Raw genomic sequence first — 22,312 nt, 5'->3', positions numbered from 1 at the left:
CCCTGCCAGTGTCACTGTCCTTGGCATTGCCACCAAGGGCTGACAGCTGTGTCACAGCCTCTGGCATTGCCACTGAGCCCTCCCAGTGTCCCTTGCCCTGTCCCTGGGAATGGGAAATGGGGATTGGGTGAGATTTGGGATCAGGAGGAGTTTGGGGGCTGAACTGGGAATGCCTGATCCCAACTGGGAGCGCCTGACCCGAACTGGGAATGTCTGATCCCAACTGCGAATGCCCAATTCCAACTGGGAATGCCCAATCCAAGCTGGGAATGCCCGATCCAAACTGGGAATACCTGATTCCAACTGGGAATGCCTGACCTGAACTGGGAATGCCTGATTCCAGCTGGGAATGCCAGATTCCAGCTGGGAACGCCTGATCCCAGCCCTCCCAGCCTCCCAGCCCTCCGGAAGGTGACGCTCGCAGCCTCTGCAGGAATCAGCTGTTTATTCCCATTTTCCATGCGATAAAAAGGAAGGAAAAGGAAAAGGAGGAGAAGGAGAATCCCCCACCCACCACCAGCACCCTGTGGCTCAAACCCCCGGGCCTGGAGCTGGAATTCTGCTGGAATCCACCTAAAAATGTGATTTTTTTTTCTTGTTTTTTCCCCCAGCCTTGAGGATTTCCAGGCCCCAGAATCAGGAATTTTTTTTGGAGTTTAAAAAACTAGAAGCTGAGAGCAGCCCCGGGGCTGGGGGAACCTGAAGTGCCACCCCAGGGTGCAAAAGAGGACAGAGGCACACAAGGACTCCAATTAGAGCAGAAAAATTGATTAAATATTGAGGGACACACCCAGCAGGGAGGCAGAAACTCCAGATCCAGAGGAATCTCCCTTCCTGCTGGGGATCCATTGCAGGGAAAAGCCCCCAAACCCCACTGGACACCCCGGGATCCTTTTGAGTCCATCACTGCTGGGCCACCACATCCTGAGGGGCAGAAGTGACCCTCAAAAGGACCTGGAGAGGCCCCAGGGAGAGGCAGATTCCCCTCAGGATGTTTTGGATTCATCCCTGGCACGGCTCGGAGCCTCCTGCGGGGGCTCCTGGCCCTGCTTGGTGCCACCATCCTGAGAAACCCGTGAATTTTCCGCTTCCCGGGGGCTCCTCTTGCTGGGTTCCTCCTCGGGAGCCTCCTCGCCCTCCTGGGCTCCCTCCCCGAGGGTTTCTCCGGGGTCTCTCCGCTCTGGATCCCGGCGTTCCGGGGGGACTCTGCTCTTGGCCTCGCCGGCCTGGCGCTCTCTCCGCTCCCGCGGGGCCTTCTGGGGCTCCTCATCCTGGGGCTGCTCCTGCTCCGCCTCGGGGACCTCGGGGCGCCTCCGGAGCTCCTTGGATTTCACCCGCTCGCCCTTCACGGCCTCTGGATCGGCAGAATCTCTCAGGGCTCCAGAATCCTTCAGGGCTCCAGAATCCTCCAGGGCTCCTTCCTTCACCTCTTGTCCGGATCTTTCCCTGGGCTCATCCAGGCCCTCACCAGGGTTTTCCTGGGGGCGTTTGGATGGTGGCACCTCGGGGCGGTCTCTGTGGTCGCTCGGTGGCCGCGGGGACACGGAGCAGGTGCGGACGCGCACGGGCTGGCCGCGCTGGCCGGGCTGGTGGCACACGATCTCGTAGGTGGCGGCTTTGGGGTCCTGCTGGTTCTGGATGACGTGCACCAGGTAGGCCACGGTCTGAGGCTCCACGGGCTCGGGGAGCAGCCGGACCTCGGGCCGGACGTCGGGGTCGGCGGGGCGGTACCGGACCCGGAGGTCACTGATGGGCACCTCCTGTCCTGGAGGGCAGAGATCGATGGTGTCCACGTCCAGGGTCTGGTACCGGTACTGGTCCTGCTCCAGCTCCTCCTCATCTTCCTCCTCCAGGACCTCCAGCCTGATCTCCTCACGTGCCTCACTCTGGTCAGTGATGGTCACTTCTGACTCACCGTCCTGTGTCCGGCGGCTGCGGCGCTCTGAGACCTCCAACTCCCGTTCAACATCGACTCTCCTCTCCCTCAGGGTTTCATCCCTCTCTCTGACACGGGAGATTCTCCTCTCTGGTTCTGCTCCCTCCTCACGCTCACAGGGACGTTCTCTCCTTCTCAGCTCCTCACCTCGTTCCCGGATCTCACGGCGCACTTTGACATCGGCTTCGGCTGCTGCCACTGAGATCTCTCTGTCCCTTTCAAACCTCACTGATTCTCTCTGTCTACTCCCATCAGCCTCAATCTCACGAATTTCACGCTCACGTCTGTCCCGTGTCTCTCTCCGGCCGACTCTGGCCACTTCTTCCTCCCTTACCCGTGCCCGGCGCTCAGACACCTCCAGCTCCCGTTCTTGGTTGATTCTCCTCTCCCTCAGGGTTTCATCCCTCTCTCTGACACGGGAAATTCTCCTCTCTGGTTCTGCTCCCTCCTCACGCTCACAGGGACGTTCTCTCCTTCTCAGCTCCTCACCTCGTTCCCGGATCTCACGGCGCACTTTGACATCGGCTTCGGCTGCTGCCACTGAGATCTCTCTGTCCCTCTCGTACCTCACTGATTCTCTCTGTCTCCTCCCATCAGCTTCAAGTTCACGAATTTCACGCTCACGTCTGTCCCTTGTCTCTCTCCGGCCAGCTCTGGCCACTTCTTCCTCCCTTACCCGTCCCCAGCGCTCAGACACCTCCAGCTCCCGTTCAACATCAATTCTCCTCTCTCTCACAGCTTCATCCCTCTCTCTGACACGGGAAATTCTCCTCTCTGGTTCTGCTTCCTCCTCACGCTCACAGGGACGTTCTCTCCTTCTCAGCTCCTCACCTCCTTCCCGGATCTCACGGCGCACTTTGACATCGGCTTCTGCTGCTGCCACTGAGATCTCTCTGTCCCTCTCGTACCTCTCTGAATCTCTTTGTCTTCTTGCATCAGCTTCAAGTTCACGAATCTCACGAATTTCACGTCTGTCCCGTGTCTCTCTCTGGCCAACTCTGGTCACTTCTTCCTCCCTTTCCCGTGCCTGTTGCTCAGAGCCCTCCACCTCCAGCTCCTGTTGCTGATCGATTCTCCGCTCCCTCAGGGGCTCTTCCCTGTCTCTTCTGGGGCAAATTCTTCTGTCTTCAGCCTGACAGGGACGTTCTCTCCTTCCCAGCTCCTCACCTCGTTCCTGGATCTCACGGCGCACTTTGACGTCGGCTTCAGCTGCTGCCACTGAGATCTCTCTTCTGTCATACACTTCTTGTTCTCTCCTTGCATCTATTTCAGCCTCACGGATGTCTCGCTCTCGTCTCTCCCGTGTCTCTCTCAGGTTTCTGGTGGCCACTTCCTCCCTTTCTTGTGCCCGGTGCTCAGACACCACCAGTTCCCGTTGCTGATCGATTCTCCTCTCCCTCAGGGCCTCTTCCCTCTCTCTGACCCGGGAGATTCTCCTCTCTGGTTCTGCTCCCTCCTCACGCTCACAGGGACGTTCTCTCCTTCTCAGCTCCTCTCGGCGCACTTCGACGTCAGCTTCTTCTGCTGCCACTGAGATCTCTCTGTCCCTTTCGAACCTCAGGGTTTCTCTTTGCCTCCTCCCATCATCATCAATCTCACGAATTTCACCAATTTCACGTCTGTCCCGTGTTTCTCTCCGACCAACTCTGGCCACTTCTTCACTCCTTTCCCATGCCCGGCGCTCAGACACCTCCAGCTCCCGTTCTTGGTTGATTCTCCTCTCCCTCAGGGTTTCATCCCTCTCTCTGACACGGGAAATTCTCCTCTCTGGTTCTGCTTCCTCCTCACGCTCACAGGGACGTTCTCTCCTTCTCAACTCCTTACCTCGTTCCCGGATCTCACGGCGCACTTTGACATCGGCTTCGGCTGCTGCCACTGAGATCTCTCTGTCCCTCTCGTACCTCAGAGTTTCTCTTTGTCTCCTTCTGTCATCTTCAAGTTCACGAATTTTTCGCTCTTGTCTCTCCTCCCTTTCCCTTGCCCGGCGCTCAGAGCCCTCCAGGTCCAGCTCCCGTTCCTGGTCGATTCTCCTCTCCCTCAGGGGCTCTTCCCTGTCTCTTCTGGGGCAAATTCTTCTGTCTTCAGCCTGACAGGGACGTTCTCTCCTTCTCAGCTCCTCATCTCGTTCCCGGATCTCACGGTGCACTTTGACATCGGCTTCGGCTGCTGCCACTGAGATCTCTCTGTCCCTCTCGTACCTCTCTGAATCTCTTTGTCTTCTTGCATCAGCTTCAAGTTCACGAATCTCACGAATTTCACGTCTGTCCCGTGTCTCTCTCTGGCCAACTCTGGTCACTTCTTCCTCCCTTTCCCGTGCCTGTTGCTCAGAGCCCTCCACCTCCAGCTCCTGTTGCTGATCGATTCTCCGCTCCCTCAGGGGCTCTTCCCTGTCTCTTCTGGGGCAAATTCTTCTGTCTTCTCCCTCACGGGGACGTTCTCTCCTTCCCAGCTCCTCACCTCGTTCCTGGATCTCACGGCGCACTTTGACGTCGGCTTCAGCTGCTGCCACTGAGATCTCTCTTCTGTCATACACTTCTTGTTCTCTCCTTGCATCTATTTCAGCCTCACGGATGTCTCGCTCTCGTCTCTCCCATGTCTCTCTCAGGTTTCTGGTGGCCACTTCCTCCCTTTCTCGTGCCCGGTGCTCAGACACCACCAGCTCCTGTTGCTGATCGATTCTCCTCTCCCTCACAGCCTCTTCCCTCTCTCTGACCCGGGAGATTCTCCTCTCTGGTTCTGCTCCCTCCTCACGCTCACAGGGACGTTCTCTCCTTCTCAGCTCCTCTCGGCGCACTTCGACGTCAGCTTCTTCTGCTGCCACTGAGATCTCTCTGTCCCTTTCGAACCTCAGGGTTTCTCTTTGCCTCCTCCCATCATCATCAATCTCACGAATTTCACCAATTTCACGTCTGTCCCGTGTTTCTCTCCGACCAACTCTGGCCACTTCTTCACTCCTTTCCCATGCCCGGCGCTCAGACACCTCCAGCTCCCGTTCAACATCGATTCTCCTCTCCCTCAGGGTTTCATCGCTCTCTCTGACACGGGAGATTCTCCTCTCTGGTTCTGCTCCCTCCTCACGCTCACAGGGACGTTCTCTCCTTCTCAGCTCCTCACCTCGTTCCCGGATCTCACGGCGCACTTTGACATCGGCTTCTGCTGCTGCCACTGAGATCTCTCTGTCCCTTTCAAACCTCGCTGATTCTCTTTGTCTCCTTCTGTCATCTTCAAGTTCACGGATGTCTCGCTCTCGTCTGTCCCGTGTCTCTCTCTGGCCAACTCTGGCCACTTCTTCCTCCCTTTCCCGTGCCCGGCGCTCAGATACCTCCAGCTCCCGTTGCTGATCAATCCTCCTCTCCCTCACGGCTTCATCCCTCTCTCTGAACCGGGAGATTCTCCTCTCTTCCTCCTCACGCTCACAGGGACGTTCTCTCCTCCCCAGCTCCTCACCTCGTTCCCGGATCTCACGGCGCACTTTGACGTCAACTTCAGCTGCTGCCACTGAGATCTCTCTGTCCCTTTCAAACCTCACTGATTCTCTCTGTCTCCTTCCATCATCTCCAATCTCACGAATTTCACGCTCATGTCTCTCCCGTGTCGCTCTCAGGTTTCTGGCAGCCACTTCTTCCTCCCTTTCCCGTGTCCGGCGCTCAGACACATCCACCTCCAGCTCCTGTTCCTCATCCACCCTCCTCTCTCTCATTCTCCCTTTTCTTCTGGGATCATCTCTTTCTCTTCTCTCCTGCTCCTCCCGGATCTCCCTTTCCCTTTCCGCCGATTCCAGCTCCTGTTCCCGCTTTGTTCTCTGTCTGTGGCCGCGTTCCTCTGCCTCTGCTCTCCCACATTCCCCGAGGTCGATCTCTAACGGTTCCTCCAGGTACGACTGGTGTGGCCTCCTGGACTCCGGACATTCCAGCTCAGCCGCCCGGCGCCTTCTCCCTTCCAGCTCCCTTTGTCCCAGCTCACGCCGGCGGTGGCGGCTCCTCTCCTCCCGGAGCAATTCGGGTTCCCGTGGCCGGTTGTCTCCTTCTCCATCTGCTCCTCGTGGCCACTGGGTTCTTTCATCACGCCCTTGCTCCTGGCAGCTCCACCGGTCCGGCCGTGCTTGGGGTTCCCGGCGTTGCCTGCCTGTCCTCACGTCTGCCTCTTCTTCCTCCTGGTCTCTCCTCTCTCCCTCTCTTCTGTCTGGCTCCGGGGGCTGCCGCCTTCTCCGGCTCTCCCGCTGCTCGCATGGCTCCTGGCTCCATTCCCGGCATTCCCGAGGGATCAGCTCCTGGCGTGGTTCCTCCCTGCTCCGTGTGCGACGTTCCTGCTGATCCCTCCTCGTTTCCTCTGAGATTTCCCCCTCCCTGACCCTGAGGTCTCCTTGCAGCTCAGCCTCACGATTCCTCTCCCGGGTTTGTCGTTCCTCCTCCTCCTCCTCCTGGAGCTGCCGGCGGCTCCCTCTGCTCCTGAATTCCGTCTCCCGCAGGGATTTCCCGCCGGTTGGGAGCTTTGTCCTCTGCACCAGGAACGGGGCCCTTGGCTGGAACCAGAAGCAGCACTTGGCCACACGGAACACCAGGAGGAGGAACTCGTTGAAATCGATGTCCCCGTCCCCATCCCACTCCAGGAACTGCAGGATCTTCTCGATGGTCTGAGGGTCATGTGGCTTCTGCAGAGTGAAAAACATGGGGTGGGGGAGAAAAGGGGATTTTGGTCTTCCTGCTCCTTGGGGGAGAAATGCAACAGTGGGAAGAGTCGCAGGAATTCTCCTTCCATCTCTCATAATTTCACTTGTAGGGCTCAGCACCAGCTGTGGGAATTCATTCCCCAAAACCCTCCCGGGATCCCCCTTTTCTCCAGGCTGAGCCCCCCCAGCTCCCTCAGGATTCTCCATTCCCTTCCCCAGCACAAAGGAACCCAACCTTTGGTGGAACCCAACTTTTGGTGGAACCCAACCTTTGGTGGAACCCAATCTTTGGTGGAACCCAAACTTTGGTGGAGCCCAACCTTTGATGGAGCCCAAACTTTGGTGGAACCCAAACTTTGTTGGAACCCTCCCCGTTCCCTTTCCAGAGAGGGTTTTGCCATTCCCACACTCCAGCGCTCACCACCAGGGAATCTGCGAATTCCCTCTGGATCAGCTCCCTCATCCTCCTGCGGCTGAGCCCAGAGCCGTCCCCATCTCCCCGGGCATGCTGCTGGAAGACGCCGACGATGGTGGCGATGCTGTCCAAGAGCGGGGACATGCTGCAGATCCGAGCGAGCCTGGAGGGACAGGAGCACACCGAGGGCTGGGGGATCCCCTTGGGAAGAGGGAGGAGAATTCCCGGCTCCGTTGGGAACACATTCCAGGGTTTTAGTGGGATGGGGAGTGGCCTCTGGCCTCGCCACTGACGCGTTTGGGTGACGTCGGAGTGGGAACGGTGACGGGGACGTGGTGACAAGGAGGGACCTGGCGGAGCTGACTCAAGAGGTGCCCCCAGATCCTGCCCCGTGGGGTTATCCCATGGAATATTTCCTTGGAATGGGCACTAAATGGAACCAGTCCAACCCCTCTGCTGCCCAGGGAGGTCTCTTAGGTCACCATAGAGCTTCTCCTCCCCAGAAGCTCTCCCAACCTTCCCCCAGCCCTTGGAGCATCTCCATGGCCTCATTCCAGGACTTCCTGGTGTTTCCAAGACCCATCCCTGTGATCCTGGTGAGAGCAGCTTTAACCCAACCCAAGACAAGATCTGGGGCAGAGACCTCAGGAGCTGCGTCTGGAAACCTCCAAAGCCTCCTCCTTCCCTCCTTCCTCCCTTTGTGGGATGCCCAAATCTCTTATGGGGAACCTCCGCGCCCGATCTGATCCCGGGGAGCTGCGCCGTGCCCCATTCCCGCCTCCGGAACGTGCCCGGGCACACGAGCACTCCCTGCCCCATGGAAACGCCGGAATTTCCACAGAGAAGGGGTCACTGCTCCAGCCGGGAGCTGTCCCCACACCCAAAGAACTCCCCGAACTTCTCCCATATTCCCTTCCCACAAGGATGATTCCAACAGGGAGAAACCCCTCGATATTCCCAAAAAACACCGGGAACGACTCTCCCGTCCACCATGAATCCTGGAGAAACACCAAAATTCCCAAATTCCCAGCCAGGGGAACATTCCCAGCAAAGAGAACATTCCCAAGGGAGCCCCACTCACCCAAGTCACCGTCGGGATCGAGTGGGATTCCTGGGAAGCCGTGCGGAGCCAGGCGAGGATGGCGCTGCTTTTATAGGGTCCCCGCTGGGGTTGGAGAGGAGCCACCCTTCGTGGACGTTGTCCTGATTCATCCTGGGCCAAGCCCAGTCCCAAACGGGTTATTTGGCTTTATCAACCCTTCCCTATCATTTTCACCCCGAAATAGCAGCGGCTCTTCGGGCCGGTTCCGCCTAATCCTGGAAAATCCTGGCTGTAAAACCCTTTTATGGTCGAGTTTCGGATTTTTTGGGGGGGAAATCTGGAAGGGCTCCAGAGCGTAAAGGGAGGAGGGCGGATTATCAGTGTAAATATTTGTGTTATGGGTGGGAGTTTGTGTCTTTAACACCTGCGAAACCACATGAAAATGGGGATTAATATTTAAATTAAATTAATTAAATTAATTAAATTAATTAAAAGGAAAATTTAAGTGCTGATGGCAGCAGAGCTCAGGACGAGCAGATTAGGGGACAGTCAAGATCTTTATGACCCATGTAATTAATCCCGCAGTTCCAGAGGGGATTTTTTGTCCCTTTTTTGTGCAATTCCTTTGGAATTTCAAACCCGAGGTCGCTGAGGTTTGGATCAGGCAAAGGGAAGAAGATTTCAGCCCTAAAATCTGGGTGAGATTCCCCAAATCCTCCTGGTTTTGGTTCATGAGACACCCCTGTAGAGTTTTATTCTTATTTTTACTTTTCATTAATATTTGGCCATATTATCCAATATTAAAAATAAACCAACCACAGCCATTTTTAAATGATTAAATGAATTTTTAAACGGATTTTTGAACTAGGAAATTGTAATCAATTTATGACTTTTCATTGAGAAAAATCACGATAAAACTCCTAATATTAATTGGACCATTTTAATTTCAACTTGGCTGGATTTTAATTAAAAATAAAAGCAGAAAAACCTCTGCTGAGAGGTCGATTAATGCTGAATTTCCTCTGGCTGCCCTCAGGCCGTAATTACCTCACAATCCCCTTATTTTTTAATTTAATCTTTCGAACGGCAAATTAATTAACTCTTCCTTTATTCCCCAGGAGCTCTTAGAGGAAATCTGGAAAATTCCAGAGCTTGGATTTGGGGTTTGGAGGGGACACGGGGTGACGGGGACATCACGGGGGCCACCTCAGAGCAGGAACTCGTCCCGCAGCCTCGCCCATGGCTCACCCTGGGTGTAGGAGCCCAATTAATTAACGCTGGCTAATTAATAACCTCGGGGACACTCAGCCCAGGGATTTGTCCCCAACGTTCATTTTTGGGATTTTTTTTTTTTTTTTAACCCGGATTAAATTACCCTGGTGCAAATTAGGCCCCGCCTGGGTGATAATGACACCCTTGGGACGCTGTAATTTTGGGGTGGATTTTTGGGGCGATTATGCAAATGAGGGGGGGTTTGGTGGCCTGTAACTGTCTGGAATCCCCACCCCAGGGGCCGGGGCCTCGGGAATCCGCCTTGGAAAAGGTCCCTGGGCTCGGGAGCGCTTTCCTGGCACTTGGTGACATTCCCAGGATGAGGCAACAAGGTTCTGGGCACGTACTGGCAATGCTGAGCCCCTTTTCCTGCTGGATTTTCCCCAGAAATGCTTCTCCTGAGGCTCCAGGCATGTCCTGGCAGTTCTTATGGAACTGGGGCGGGATTTTTTGGGATTTCAGGTTCTTTTCCATCCCAAACCCTTCCAGAATTCCCTGGGCTTGTTTAGATGGAATTTTAGGGATCAGTCCTTCCCTCTCCAGGTGATTCCAGATTATTCCATGGATTTCCCATCCCTGGAAGTGCCCAAGGCCAGGTTGGACCCACCTGGGATAGGGGAAGGTCCCTGCCCATGGAACTGGGGTGGAATTTTTGGGATTTCAGGCTCCTTTCCATCCCAAACCATTCCAGGATTCCTTGGGCTGGTTTGGATGGGATTTTATGGATTCCTCATCCCTGGAAGTGCCCAAGGCCAGGCTGGACCCACCTGGGACAGCGGAATTTGTCCCACCTGGATCCTGGGACACTTTTCCAGCCGGGATGTGGACGGGCAGTGGGGTGAGGTCAGCGGGGCTGGAGCCCCAGGACTCCTCACCCCACTCATCCTGTTTGTCCCCTCTGTCACCTGCCTGTCCCCAATCAGAGCCATCGGGGCCCGGCCGAGGTCCCCACGCCTCGTCTGAGGTCGGTGACACGCAGGACACGGAGCCCCGGGCGCCACCTCCGACGTCACCCCCGAGACGGCCCCGAATCCCACAGCGGCCTCGGCCCTGAATCAGAAATCCCAAACCAGAAACCACCCCCAGCAAATCCACGGGGATCCGGAATTCCAGAATCCCCTCGGAATTCCCTGGGTCAGGCCCGGATTTGTGGGATTTTGGTGATCCGGAATTCCAAAATTCCATCGGAATTCCCCAGATCGGGGCATCTCGGATTTGTGGGATTTTGGGATGAGTTCTGAAGGATCTCAGCTGTGGACACACCAGGGGAGGGTTGGAAATTCCAAATGTCCCACCCAAAGCAGCCCAGGGAAGGTTGGGAATTCCAAATATCCCACCCAAATCCATCTTTTATAGGATCAGGATTCCGGCCTGGGAATTTCTGGGGAGACACCCCTGAAACGCCCCTCACCCAATCCCCCATCTTTATTTGCTTTTAATTATGAAAATTTTTCATTAATGATGATTTTCTCCGGAATGAATTCCCGGCCCCTCCCATAGCCATCCCCAGCAGGAATTGGGCAGGAACTGGGCAGGAAAGGTTATTTTCATTAATTTGGTGCTTTTGGTTATTTTTACCCTGGGTTGGGGTTCAGGCGGTGCCGGAGCCACGCCCGGGGCTCGGAACGGGTTTGGTGAGAGGGGTGGGGAGGGAGGGAGGGGAAGCGAAGGGACAGGAATGAGGATGTTGGGATGGGAACCGGGGCTGGGCCGGGGCTGGAGCGGGGCCAGGGCTGGGAACGGGGCTGGGAACGGGAACGGAGGGTCCTGAGGGGGCTGGTCCTGGAGAAAAGGGGGATCCAGAGGGGATTTGGGTTCTGATCCGAGAGAATGGGACAGGACAAGAAGGAGCAGCCTCGAGCTGTGCCAGGGTGGGAAATTTGGGAAATTTACTGAGAAAATTATTTTATTTTATTTTATTTTATTTTATTTTATTTTATTTTATTTTATTTTATTTTATTTTATTTTATTTTATTTTATTTATTTTATATTTTATATAAAAATATTTTATTTTATTTTATTTTATTTTATTTTATTTTATTTTATTTTATTTTATTTTATTTTATTTTATTTTATATTTTATATAAAATATTTTATTTTATTTTATTTTATTTTATTTTATTTTATTTTATTTTATTTTATTTTATTTTATTTTATTTTATTTTATTTTATATTTGCCTTGGAAGGGGCTCAGGGAGGTTCGGAATGGCCACCCCTGGAGGTGTCCAAGAAATTTCTGGGGATTCCTCGGGCTGACCAAGGGGGGATCGAGCCCAGCTCGGACTCGGTGATCCCGGAGCTCTTTCCCTGGATGTTCCTGGTGATCCTGGAATTCTCCCGGATCCGGCAGCGAGCGGCGAAATCTTCTCGCACAGTGCCACCAAGCGGCTCCGGGAGCGGGACCGGGATCCCTGGAATGGCGGGGACACGCGGGGAAACTGAGGCACGCGGAGGGAAAAGGGCTGGGACTCCTCGCGCTTCTCCCAGTGCCGGACTGGGAACCACTGGGAGTCCCCTAAATGCCTCAGGAAGGTCGATTGAAATACTTTTATATTTTATATCTATAAATATATATATATATATAATATATTTATATATATATATAAATATATAGACTATATTTTTATATATTATATATATTTTTTATATAATGTAAATATATAATATATTTTATATATTATATATATTTTATATATTTTTATATATATATATAATATGTTATGTTTTATTTTATTTTATTTTATTTTATTTTATTTTATTTTATTTTATTTTATTTTATTTTATTTTATTTTATATTTTATTTATTACTGCAGCTTTTATCCCTCTTTTTGAAGGTAAAGGTATCCACATTATTACTGGTTTCATCCATCTTTTTCTGGCTTTTCTCCACATTATCCCCTTCCCATCATTCCTTTCCCATTTTTCCCCATTTCCTTCCCTCCTCCCCTCCTGAGAGCTGCAGGAATTCTCCCCAAATTCCGGCCTTTTTTCCCCTTTTTGCCTCATCCTGAAGCAGATTCCTAAACCTTCCCATTCCGCAGGGATTTCCCTCTCCACATCTCCGTGATTAAATAATTGCAATTAAATCCTGTGATTAAATAATTGGAATCAAATCCCTCCTTTTTTCCCCGAGCTCTTCCCGCTGTCCCAAATCCCCTCTGACATTAAGAGGTGTCAGAAATTCAAATTCCCCTAATCCCGCTTTTTTTTTTCCATGTTAATGAGGATATTTCAATAATTGGATTCCAGGGCTGCCCTCGAATTCTCCGGATTTGAATAATCCCACAATTCAAATCAGGGATTCGCATCCCAGACCCGTCCCTTGCTTTGAGACGCTTTTAATAAATCCAGCATTCATTAATGATAATTAAGAAGGAATTAATTAAACCCTTTCTGTGCCTTCCAAGCCCCAAACTCGCAAATATCTTGAATTTTCCTTTCCCGATCCTCCTGGGGAGGGAGGGATTTTTCTGTGCTCCCTTTTGCTCATTTTCCCATTCCTTGGGATATTTTAATCACATTTTTTTGGGGATGTTTTCATCCAATTCCTTGGAATTTTTAATCCAATTCCTCAGAATATTTTCATCCTATTCCTTGGAATATTTTAATTCAGTTTTTGGGATGTTTATATCCAGTTCCTTGGGATGCTTTTACCCAATTCCTTGGGATGTTTTAATCTAATTTTTCAGGATATTTTCATCCCATTCCTTGGGATGTTTTAATTCCATTTTTTTGGGATGTTTTCACCCAATTCCTCACGATATTTTCACCCCATTCCCCAGCTGGAATTCCTTCCATCTTTAACCCGAATTTCCCAAAAATTAAGAACCCTACTCTCTCCCTTTTAAACCGTGATAATTATTTTTTAATTTGGAAGCGGATGTGTCACAGCGGTTCAGAAAAAGCTGGAATCTCTCCTAATTCCATGAAAATCGGGATGGGCCTGGATGGAGCTGCTGGGGCAGGGAGGAGGGAGCTGCTGGACACCGGGGCCCTGGAATCCCAGTCTGACCAGTTCTCCCAGTGGCCTGCCCGGGTTCCCAGTGCCATTTCTGGCTGGTGACACTGGGACGGGAGCTGGGACAAGCTCTGGCACTTCCCAAACATTCCCAAGAGTTCCTTCTGGATTTTGGAGCTCCCAAACGAAACCTCCAGGCAAAATCCGCCTCTCCCGGGGGTCCTGAGGCGTTCCGAGCCTTTGGCAAACTGGGAGCTGCTGGTTTAACTGGAATTTTCCATGTCTGGAAGAGCCTCTGGGCGTGGGGGACTCATCCCAGGAAAATGTTTGGATTCCAGGCTGGATTCCAGCTCCCCAAAATAAATTTGGGAGCAGCCCCAGCCCTGGGGGAGCTGCTGGTGGTCCCCAAACTCAGATCCAGCCCAGAATTCCCTAAAAAAATTTTCATCCATGGGGAAGGAGCTCCTCGAGTTTTATTTATGAAGAAAATTTTCTTTCCTCAATATTCAGACAATTTTAATGGGGAAAACCATTAAGAAGAAGGATTAAAAATTCAAAACAATAAAACCATGAATGAATTAAGGCAGGCTCTGAATCTCGTTCGTCCGTGGGAAGCGAAAAGGCGGCGGGTGATGAAACAGGACCCCGGCTGCAATTCCCACTGGGATCATTTTCCCATTATTTATTGCGCTTTTCGTTGGGCAATCAGACTGACGCGGTAATTAAGAGATGATTGAAAAGCAGCTTTTTTTTTTTTTTTTTTTTTTAATAATCTCATGTGAAGCAATTTCCTCTCTTTTTGTGGGAAGCTCAGACTCACCCGAGCCGGGCAGGGACCCCCTTTCCTTCATCCCACTGATCCCAAATCCTATTTCTTGCCCCGGAACCAGCTCTGGCAGCGGGAGAGGCAGCGCTCCACGACGCTGGAAGTGCAGGAGTTGAGGCGGAACGGGTTCCGTGAGGACGTTTGGGGTTTGCTGTCCTTGGCGTCTCCGGCGTCCCCGAGTCCCTGGGATTGGGAGGCGCAGGGATCCATGGAAATCCCACTTTGGGACGCACAGGGATCCGTGGAAATCCCGCTTTGGGGTGCGCAGGGATCCGTGGAAATCCCGCTTTGGGATGCGCAGGGATCCGTGGAAATCCCGCTTTGGGGTGCGCAGGGATCCGTGGAAATCCCACTTTGGGACACACAGGGATCCGTGGAAATCCCGCTTTGGGATGAGCAGGGATCCGTGGAAATCCCACTTTGGGACACGTAGGGATCCCCCAGGATCGTGCCCTGGGCCTGGCACGGCTCATCCGTGCCCAACTCCACCACCTCGAGGGTGCAGGGATCCACGGCCGGGAGCTCCTGGTGGAGCTTCTCCAGGTTGTCCAGGCAGCTCCCAGAGGTTTTGGAGACCCCAAGCTCCTCCTGGGGCAGCGAGAAGGTCCCGTCGGAGTCCGGGGGACAAAGCTCCACGGTCAGGATGGATTTCTGCAGCGGGAACCTCATCACACACATCCCGGGGGTCTCGAAGGTGACGGGTTCCTCTCCAGAGCTCGGGATTTTCACGGGATCGGAATCCGTGGGGAGGGACGGGGAGGTGGCCCCGAGGGGGACCTGAGGGAGGTCACAGGGACAGGAGGGACAAACGTCCTGGCACGGGCAGGGATCCGCCGGGGAATTCTGCTCCGGGGCCGCCACGGCACAGGGATGGCTCTGGGCAGCCTCTTCCAGGCAGGAACAGGGCGGGCACTGGGAATTCATCTCCCTGCGATGATGGAGAGCTGCAAGAAAAGGAACAATTTCACACCCAATCCCAGGAAAAAATCAGGGGAAAATCCCTCATTTTTTTCACTTTTCTCTTCAAACTCCCAAAATCAGCTTTTCTCTTTAAAATCTGCTCTCAGCCGAACAATTCCAACAATTTGCCAGCTTTTTTGGGGGGGATAACAATGGATTTGATTCACGTTTTCAGGTTTATAAATTTCAAATAACTCCCTTCCCTTCCCCAGTTGTTTTTCCCTTCCCCAGTTGTTTTTCCCTTCTCCAGTTGTTTTTCCTTTCTTCAGTGGTTTTTCCCTTCTCCAGTTGTTTGGAATGGATCCTGGATCTCCTGGCAGGACGGGGTTTAATCCCACTAAATCCACTGCTGGAACAACAGGAATTTTCCAGAACATCCCTGAGAATTCCGGAATTACAGCCAAGGGAAGGATTTTACCCTCTGAAACCTCTATCCCCGAGGAAACCGAGCACCACAAATCCCCCCTTTTCAACTTTCCAGGTAATCTATTCTGGGAAAGGACAACCAGGATCTGCAGGATCCCAAGGAGACTCACCGGGTCGGGATCTGCAGGATGTTCCTGGTGTGTTCCCGGGATGTTCCTGGTGTGTTCCCGGCCTCCGGAGCCGCGGAGCCCCAGGCACCCGGAGCTCCGCACGGCCTCGCTCCGCCTCTGCCCCGCCAGGGATGATTTGCCTAATTATTTTTAATGGAAAACGCCTATTTCCGTGGCTGCAGCCGGACCTGGAGCTCGGGAATTCACGTGGCCCCGCAGACGCCAGGGAGGAATTTGGGAAATGAGTGGATTCCCGGCCTGGTGACGGGGCAGGTTTTTTGGGATGCTCCAACAGCCTCCAGCCCAGCACCTCGTGAGGACCATTAGGGACAGGATGGGATGTGGGATTCGGGGGATTCTTTTATTTTTAGCCACGTCTTCTGACCTTTTTTCTGTCCTGTTTTTCCACGGGGCTGCTGGAAACTCTTCGCTCACCGCTCGTCTCGTGATGTTTTCTGTCCTCTCCCAAAGTTCTGACTCAAATCCTGTCCCCGTTGTCGTGACGGTGGCGTTGTCCTCGTGTGGCACGAGCAGGCCGGTGACCGGAGGAGTGACCACCACCATTTTCCCTTCATTTTACCCCAAACCTGCTGAATTCCACCCGGCTGGAAATCCATAAACCCAAAAACGTGAATCAAATCCGTTCCCTCCCAAAAAACATTGGAAAATCATTGGGATTGTTGGGCTGAGAACAGATTTGAGCAAGGAAATCTCAAAGGGAGAGCTTGAACAAAAAAATACAAAAAAAGGAGGAAATTTTTCCTGCAGTCAGCAGCAAACTCCCAACCCAAGGGGTCATGAATCCCAAATTTATTTATTTTCAGGAAATAACAAAAAACCACCACACTGGACAGCAAAATTTGGAGGGAGAAGAGGCAAAACCCCCCTTGGTGTCCTGGTGGAAAACGACCTCGCCTCTGGTGCGAGTCACTCCTGTCCCTGGCTGTGTCACCGGGTGACTTCAGGCTGGGTGGCAGTGAGCAGAGGAGAATCTCAGAGCCTTTGATGTCTCAGGGGAACTGGTTGGGTCTCTCTTCCTTCTTTTCCAGGCTGGGACGGCTTTTCCGCGGGGAGAAAGCGGCAGCTCCAAGCTGTGAAGGTTGCGTGAAGTTTGTCACCTTCTCGGGCTGGGTGTGACCTCCTGGCACCAGAAACGGGCACAAAAATTGGCCCAAAGGCCACTGAGATCACAGAGCTCATCCCTCATCGCCCTGGGTGTCACCTGGTGGAGCTGGGACACGCGGGAGAGGTCCTGGAAGGTCCTGGAGATCCTGGAAATGTGAAAATTTCCCTGGAGGCCGGCGGGCCAAAATCCTGGCAAATCAAAGAAATCAAATTTGTATTAAAAAGAAAAATCAAAGAATTGTGGCAAAAATGACCAGGGCAGGGATTGTCCCCTGGGATGAGGAATGTCCAGGGCTGTGTCCAGGGCTGGAAAATCATGGAAAGAGGGACAGGGAGGAGCTGGAGCCTGTCCAGGGATGGGGATGGAGCTGGAGAAGGGTCTGGAAAATCCTCAGGGATCCAGGGGGAATTTTGGGCTCTTCCAGGGGGAATTTGGGATCTGATCCCAAGGAACAGGGCCAGGACAAGAGGGAACGGCCTCGAGCTGTGCCAGGGGAGGCTCAGGGTGGAAAATTTGGGGAAATTCCTCCTGGAAAAGGGAAAAGGCCTTGGAAGGGGCTCAGGGAGGGTTGGAGTGACCACCCCTGGAGGTGTCCAGGGAATTCCTGCACCACATCTGGAGCTGTGTCCGATTTGGGTCCCACAGCTCAAGACCAACCAAGGGCACCCAGATGTTCCAGCGACCTTGAGGAAAAGGTGGAGTGGGAGACGCTGAAGGATTTGGGGATGATCCTGGTGCCTGTTTGAGCCATCCAAAATATTCATGGAGAGGCTCTTTCCACTGAGGGAAAACCAAGCAGATTATCAGGAATAAAATTCCCAGCAGAAGGAATATTGTAAGAGAACCAAGATCCATCCAGAGTCCCATCCCACCTCCATTCCCCAAATGCTCCAAAACAGATTTTTTTCCCAGAGTTTAATCCTGAGGGGGATTGTTTCCAGGCTGTCTCATCTGCATTTCCCAGTCCGTAGGAAATGCGTGGACGGGGAATTCCTGGCAGTCATGAGAGCCTCACATCCCACCCTGGCAACATTAAAAATTATAACGTCGAGCCAAGTAATTGAAGGATTGGAGCAGAGCAGGTCTGGATTATTAAATATTTGATTTCCATACCCCTGAGGTGTCTCACTTCCGGAGCCACGGACACCAAAATCCTATAAAAGGATTCCTATTGTCCTACTGCCCAAGCCATTTTTGGTTTCATTTGGTGCTCGCTGGTGGAGAATTGGGTAAGTCCAGCTCGGTTTCCTTGGAAGTCACCTCGTGGTTGGGGTTTGTTTTTTTTTCATTTCGGAGCCATGCAGAAACAAATTAAAAGACTTAAAAGTGTTTCTGCTTGGGGATATTGGGGTTGGGATTCCCCCAGATTTTAATTCCGTCTTCTCCGGGGTTTATTTGCTGCCGGTTTTGCTCTTTTTCCGCCGAGGAGGATGAAATTCTCTCTGTGTCCTCACCGACTTTGCTGCCGTGTTTCACCCAGGGAATTGTTGGCATTGGGAGAGATCAAAAGGCCAGGCTGGGACTTCAAAGGGGAGGAGTGGGAGGGGTGATAAGGAGTGGAGCCTCTCAGGCTGCCAGGGAAGGCCCCGGTGCCTGGGAGGAAAAATCCAGGTGGGAAGGGCCAGGCAGATTTTGTGGGAAAAGCAACCACGGCAGAGCCTTTCCTTGGGGAGGTTTTCCAGCGTGGAGCCGCCACTGGCATCCTCTGGATGAGGGCAGGGTGTTCTGAAGCCTTTTTGGGTGAAATCACGGTAGAAATGTTAAAGATTCATCCCGAACCAAGGGGAGGTGTGGGCAGGTGGAGGCTTCAGACCTAAAGGAGCCCAAACAATTTTTGCTTCCTGTTTTGAGAGGAAGCTCATTGAAAACAGCAACAAATTTGTCTAAAGTGCTTTCACGTGGAGTCACTTCCTCGCCTCACCACTGTTTTCCCAATTCAGGATTCGGTGCAAAAAGGATTAATTAATTCAGTGTATAGAACAGCCTGGAATGTTTTCACACCTTTTAAAAATTAAATTTTATCCCTTCCTGCTTCCAGCCTCCCCCTTTCCCCCCAAAGATGCGTCGCGCCACCGGCTGCCCGCTGAGCCAGATCTGCATCCCCCCTCCGGCCGTGCTGGTGAGGAGCTTCCCGGTGAGCTCCAGCCTGGATCCCTGCGGCACCACCGGCACCTTCCCGGGCCTCCCTCGCCGCCGCAGCCCCTGCTGCTACCCCGGCACCACCACCTACGTCAGCCTGGGCAGCCTGGGCAGCCTGGCCCAGGCCACCAAGCCCTGCGGCCTCGTGGCCACCTTGAGTGGCCCCCCGTGTGACCAGGACGTGGTGGGGTGCTCCACGAGGTTCTGCAGGAACCCCTGCTGCTGCTGCCGGGTGACCGAGAGCTGTAGCAGGAGCCGGGACTGCTGCCAGGAGGTGGCCAAGTGCTCCACGGGCACATGCCAGGATCTGTGCTGCCAGGAGGTCACCAAGTGCACCACCACATGTCAGGATCCGTGTTATAAGGAGGTCACCACGTGCACCACCACATGCCAAGATCCGTGCTGTCAAGAGGTCACCACATGCACAACGACGTGTCAGGATCCGTGCTGCCAGGAGGTCACCAAGTGTGTTACCACGTGTCAGGATCCGTGTTATAAGGAGGTCACCAAGTGCACCACCACGTGTCAAGATCCATGCTGTCAAGAAGTGACCAAGTGTGTCACCACATGCCAGGATCCCTGCTGCCAGGAGGTCACCAAGTGTGTCACCACGTGTCAGAATCCATGTTATAAGGAGGTCACCACGTGCACAACGACGTGTCAGGATCCGTGTTATAAGGAGGTCACCAAGTGTGTCACCACGTGTCAGGATCCATGTTGTAAGGAGGTCACCACATGCACCACAACATGCCAGGATCCGTGTTGTAAGGAGGTGACCACATGCACCACAACATGCCAGGATCCCTGCTGTAAGGAGGTCACCAAGTGTGTCACCACGTGCCAAGATCCGTGTTGCAAAGAAGTGACCAGGTGCACCACCACGTGTGTGGATCCCTGCTGCCAGGAGGTCACCAAGTGTGTCACCACATGTCAGGATCCCTGTTGTAAGGAGGTCACCAAATGCGTCACCACGTGCCAAGATCCCTGCTCCAAGGAGGTGACCACGTGCACCACAACATGTAAGGAGGTCGCCAAGTACACAACCACGTGCCAGGATCCGTGTTGTCGGGAGGTCACCAAGTGTGTCACCACATGCCAGGATCCCTGCTGCAAGGAGGTGACCACATGCGCCACCACGTGTGTGGATCCGTGTTGCAAGGAGGTCACCAAGTGTGTCACCACGTGCCAAGATCCGTGTTGCAAGGAAGTGACCACATGTACCACGTGTGTGGACCCGTGCTGCCAGGAGGTCTCCAAGTGTGTCACCAGGTGTGTGGATCCCTGCTGCCAGGAGGTCACCAGGTGTGTCACCGCGTGTGTGGACCCGTGTGTCACCACGTGTGTGGACCCGTGTGGCAAGAAGGCCCCCAGGGGCCTGACGCCGTGTTACGAGCCCTGCTGCAAGAAGGTGACCAAGTGGAGCAGCCCGTGGGTGATCCCGTGGTGCAAGAAAGGCTCCAAGTCCAGTGCCAGATGTGGAGACCCCTGCTCCAAGAAGGGGAGCAAGTCCAGCTCCAGATGTGTGGATCCGTGCTACAAGAAGTTGTCCAAGAGCTCCACCCCGTGCCAAGATCCGTGCTGTGTGACCAGGTGTGACCCCAGGTGTGTGGAAACATGTTGTCAGGAGGTCACCAAGTGCAGAACCAGGTGTGTGGATCCCTGCTGCCAAGAGGTCACCAAGTGTGTCACCACGTGTGTTGATCCCTGTTGTCAGGAGGTCACCAAGTGCACCACCAGATGTATTGATCCATGCTGCCAGGAGGTCACCAAATGTGTCACCAGATGTGTGGATCCGTGTTGCAAGGAGGTCACCAAGTGCACCACCAGATGTGTTGACCCATGCTGCCAGGAGGTCACCAAGCGCATCACCACGTGCCAGGATCCCTGCTGTGTCACCAGACGTGCCACCAGATGTGTTGATCCCTGCTGCCAGGGGGTGGCCAGGTGCCAAGATCCCTGCTGTGCCACCAGATGTGCCACCAGGTGTGTGGACCCCTGCTGCCAGGGAGTGACCTCGTGCCAAAGTTCTTGCTGCCAGGGAGTGACCACCTGCACCACCACCTGCCAGGACCCCTGCTGCCAGGGAGTGACCACCTGCCAAAACCCCTGCAGCCAGAGAGTGACCACCTGCACCACCACCTGCCAGGACCCCTGCTGCCAGGGAGTGACCAGGTGCCAAAGTTCTTGCTGCCAGGGAGTGACCACCTGTCAGGACCCTTGCTGCCAGGGAGTGACCACCTGCACCACCACTTGCCAAGATTCCTGCTGCCAGGGAGTGACCAGGTGCCAAAGCTCCTGCTGCCAAGGAGTGACCACCTGCCAAAACCCCTGCTGCCAAGGAGTGACCACCTGTCAGGACCCTTGCTGCCAGGGAGTGACCACCTGCAGCACCACCTGCCAGGACCCCTGCTGCCAGGGAGTGACCACCTGCAGCACCACCTGCCAGGACCCTTGCTGCCAGGGAGTGACCACCTGCACCACCACCTGCCAGGACCCTTGCTGCCAAGGAGTGACCACCTGCCAAAACCCCTGCTGCCAAGGAGTGACCACCTGTCAGGACCCCTGCTGCCAGGGAGTGACCACCTGCACCACCACCTGTCAGGACCCCTGCTGCCAGGGAGTGACCACCTGCACCACCACCTGCCAGGACCCTTGCTGCCAAGGAGTGACCACCTGCACCACCACCTGCCAAGACCCTTGCTGCCAGGGAGTGACCACCTGCCAAAATTCCTGTGGCCAGGGAGTGACCACTTGCCAAAGTTCTTACTGCCAAGGAGTGACCACCTGCACCACAACCTGCCAGGACCCCTGCTGCCAGGGAGTGACCTCATGCCAAAACCAGTGTGGCCAGGGAGTGACCACCTGCGCCACCAGCTGCCAGGGAGTGACCTCATGCCAAGACCCCTGCTGCCAGGGAGTGCCCACCACGTGCCCAGCCCCGTGCTGTGTCCCCAGCCGTGCCACCTCTCAGGCCCGTGGGGGTGTCCAGGTTGTCACCAGGTGCGCCGACTCCTGTCCCACCACCTGCGTCACCCAGACCTGCCCCGTGTGCGGCCAGCGCTGCTCCGTCTCGGGCTGCCCAAAATTCCGGGCTCGCTGAGGGGCTCCGGGCTGGGATCCCCACGGAATCTCCGGAGGAAGAGTAAATCCTCCTTTTCCTCGCCTTCTGCCCCGTTCCTGCTGTTTTTCACCTCAAGAAAGCGCCGTTCCTCACGGGACGTCACCGAGCGATTTTGTGCCCCCGGGATTGTTCCCCGGGAGAAAGAATCTGAAATTCCCCCTCGCACCGGGAGTGTGATGGAGGAATTCCCCTCTTTGCTCTGTTCTTCCTCCTGATCTTTTTCCTTGAAGAAATAAAAGAAACGATCTTGGACTCAGCCTCACTCATTTCCTTCGCTTCCTTTTAATTCCTTTCCTAAAATCCCGATTTTTT

General features: G+C 53.8%; 2 protein-coding genes across 2 annotated transcripts; one reads left to right on the top strand and one right to left on the bottom strand.

The window, feature by feature from the left end:
* Positions 1-986: 986 nt before the first annotated feature.
* Positions 987-7,164, bottom strand: LOC131095101 (trichohyalin-like). Its single transcript, XM_058042672.1, has 5 exons — positions 7,027-7,164; positions 5,777-6,587; positions 4,394-5,491; positions 3,104-4,165; positions 987-2,875 (listed from the first exon to the last, which is right to left on the bottom strand). The coding sequence occupies exons 1-5, from the start codon at positions 7,162-7,164 to the stop codon at positions 987-989; spliced, it is 4,998 nt and encodes a 1,665-aa protein (XP_057898655.1).
* An 11,635-nt stretch (positions 7,165-18,799) lies between these two features.
* Positions 18,800-21,979, top strand: LOC131095100 (keratin-associated protein 16-1-like). Its single transcript, XM_058042671.1, has 4 exons — positions 18,800-19,876; positions 19,952-20,181; positions 20,482-20,741; positions 21,219-21,979. Exons 1-4 carry the CDS (start codon positions 18,800-18,802, stop codon positions 21,977-21,979), a joined length of 2,328 nt encoding a protein of 775 aa, XP_057898654.1.
* Positions 21,980-22,312: the final 333 nt, after the last annotated feature.

Source organism: Melospiza georgiana, chromosome 33 (assembly GCF_028018845.1).
Source record: "Melospiza georgiana isolate bMelGeo1 chromosome 33, bMelGeo1.pri, whole genome shotgun sequence".
Classification (NCBI taxonomy): domain Eukaryota; kingdom Metazoa; phylum Chordata; class Aves; order Passeriformes; family Passerellidae; genus Melospiza; species Melospiza georgiana.
This window is presented reverse-complemented; position numbering and strand designations above follow the sequence as displayed.

What these genes read in the sequence shown, in the direction of transcription:
- LOC131095100 (XM_058042671.1), top strand. Translation starts at nt 18,800, where the DNA reads ATGCGTCGCGCCACCGGCTGCCCGCTGAGCCAGATCTGCATCCCCCCT. An exon ending in AAGATCCCTGCTCCAAGGAG is followed by an intron (nt 19,877 to 19,951) that starts GTGACCACGTGC and finishes TGTTGTCGGGAG; the next exon opens with GTCACCAAGTGTGTCACCAC. An exon ending in TGCTGCCAGGAGGTCACCAG is followed by an intron (nt 20,182 to 20,481) that starts GTGTGTCACCGC and finishes GTGTGACCCCAG; the next exon opens with GTGTGTGGAAACATGTTGTC.
- LOC131095101 (XM_058042672.1), bottom strand. Translation starts at nt 7,164, where the DNA reads ATGTCCCCGCTCTTGGACAGCATCGCCACCATCGTCGGCGTCTTCCAG. An exon ending in AATTCGCAGATTCCCTGGTG is followed by an intron (nt 6,588 to 7,026) that starts GTGAGCGCTGGA and finishes TTCACTCTGCAG; the next exon opens with AAGCCACATGACCCTCAGAC. An exon ending in CCGTGAGATCCAGGAACGAG is followed by an intron (nt 2,876 to 3,103) that starts GTGAGGAGCTGG and finishes GTGAACTTGAAG; the next exon opens with CTGATGCAAGAAGACAAAGA.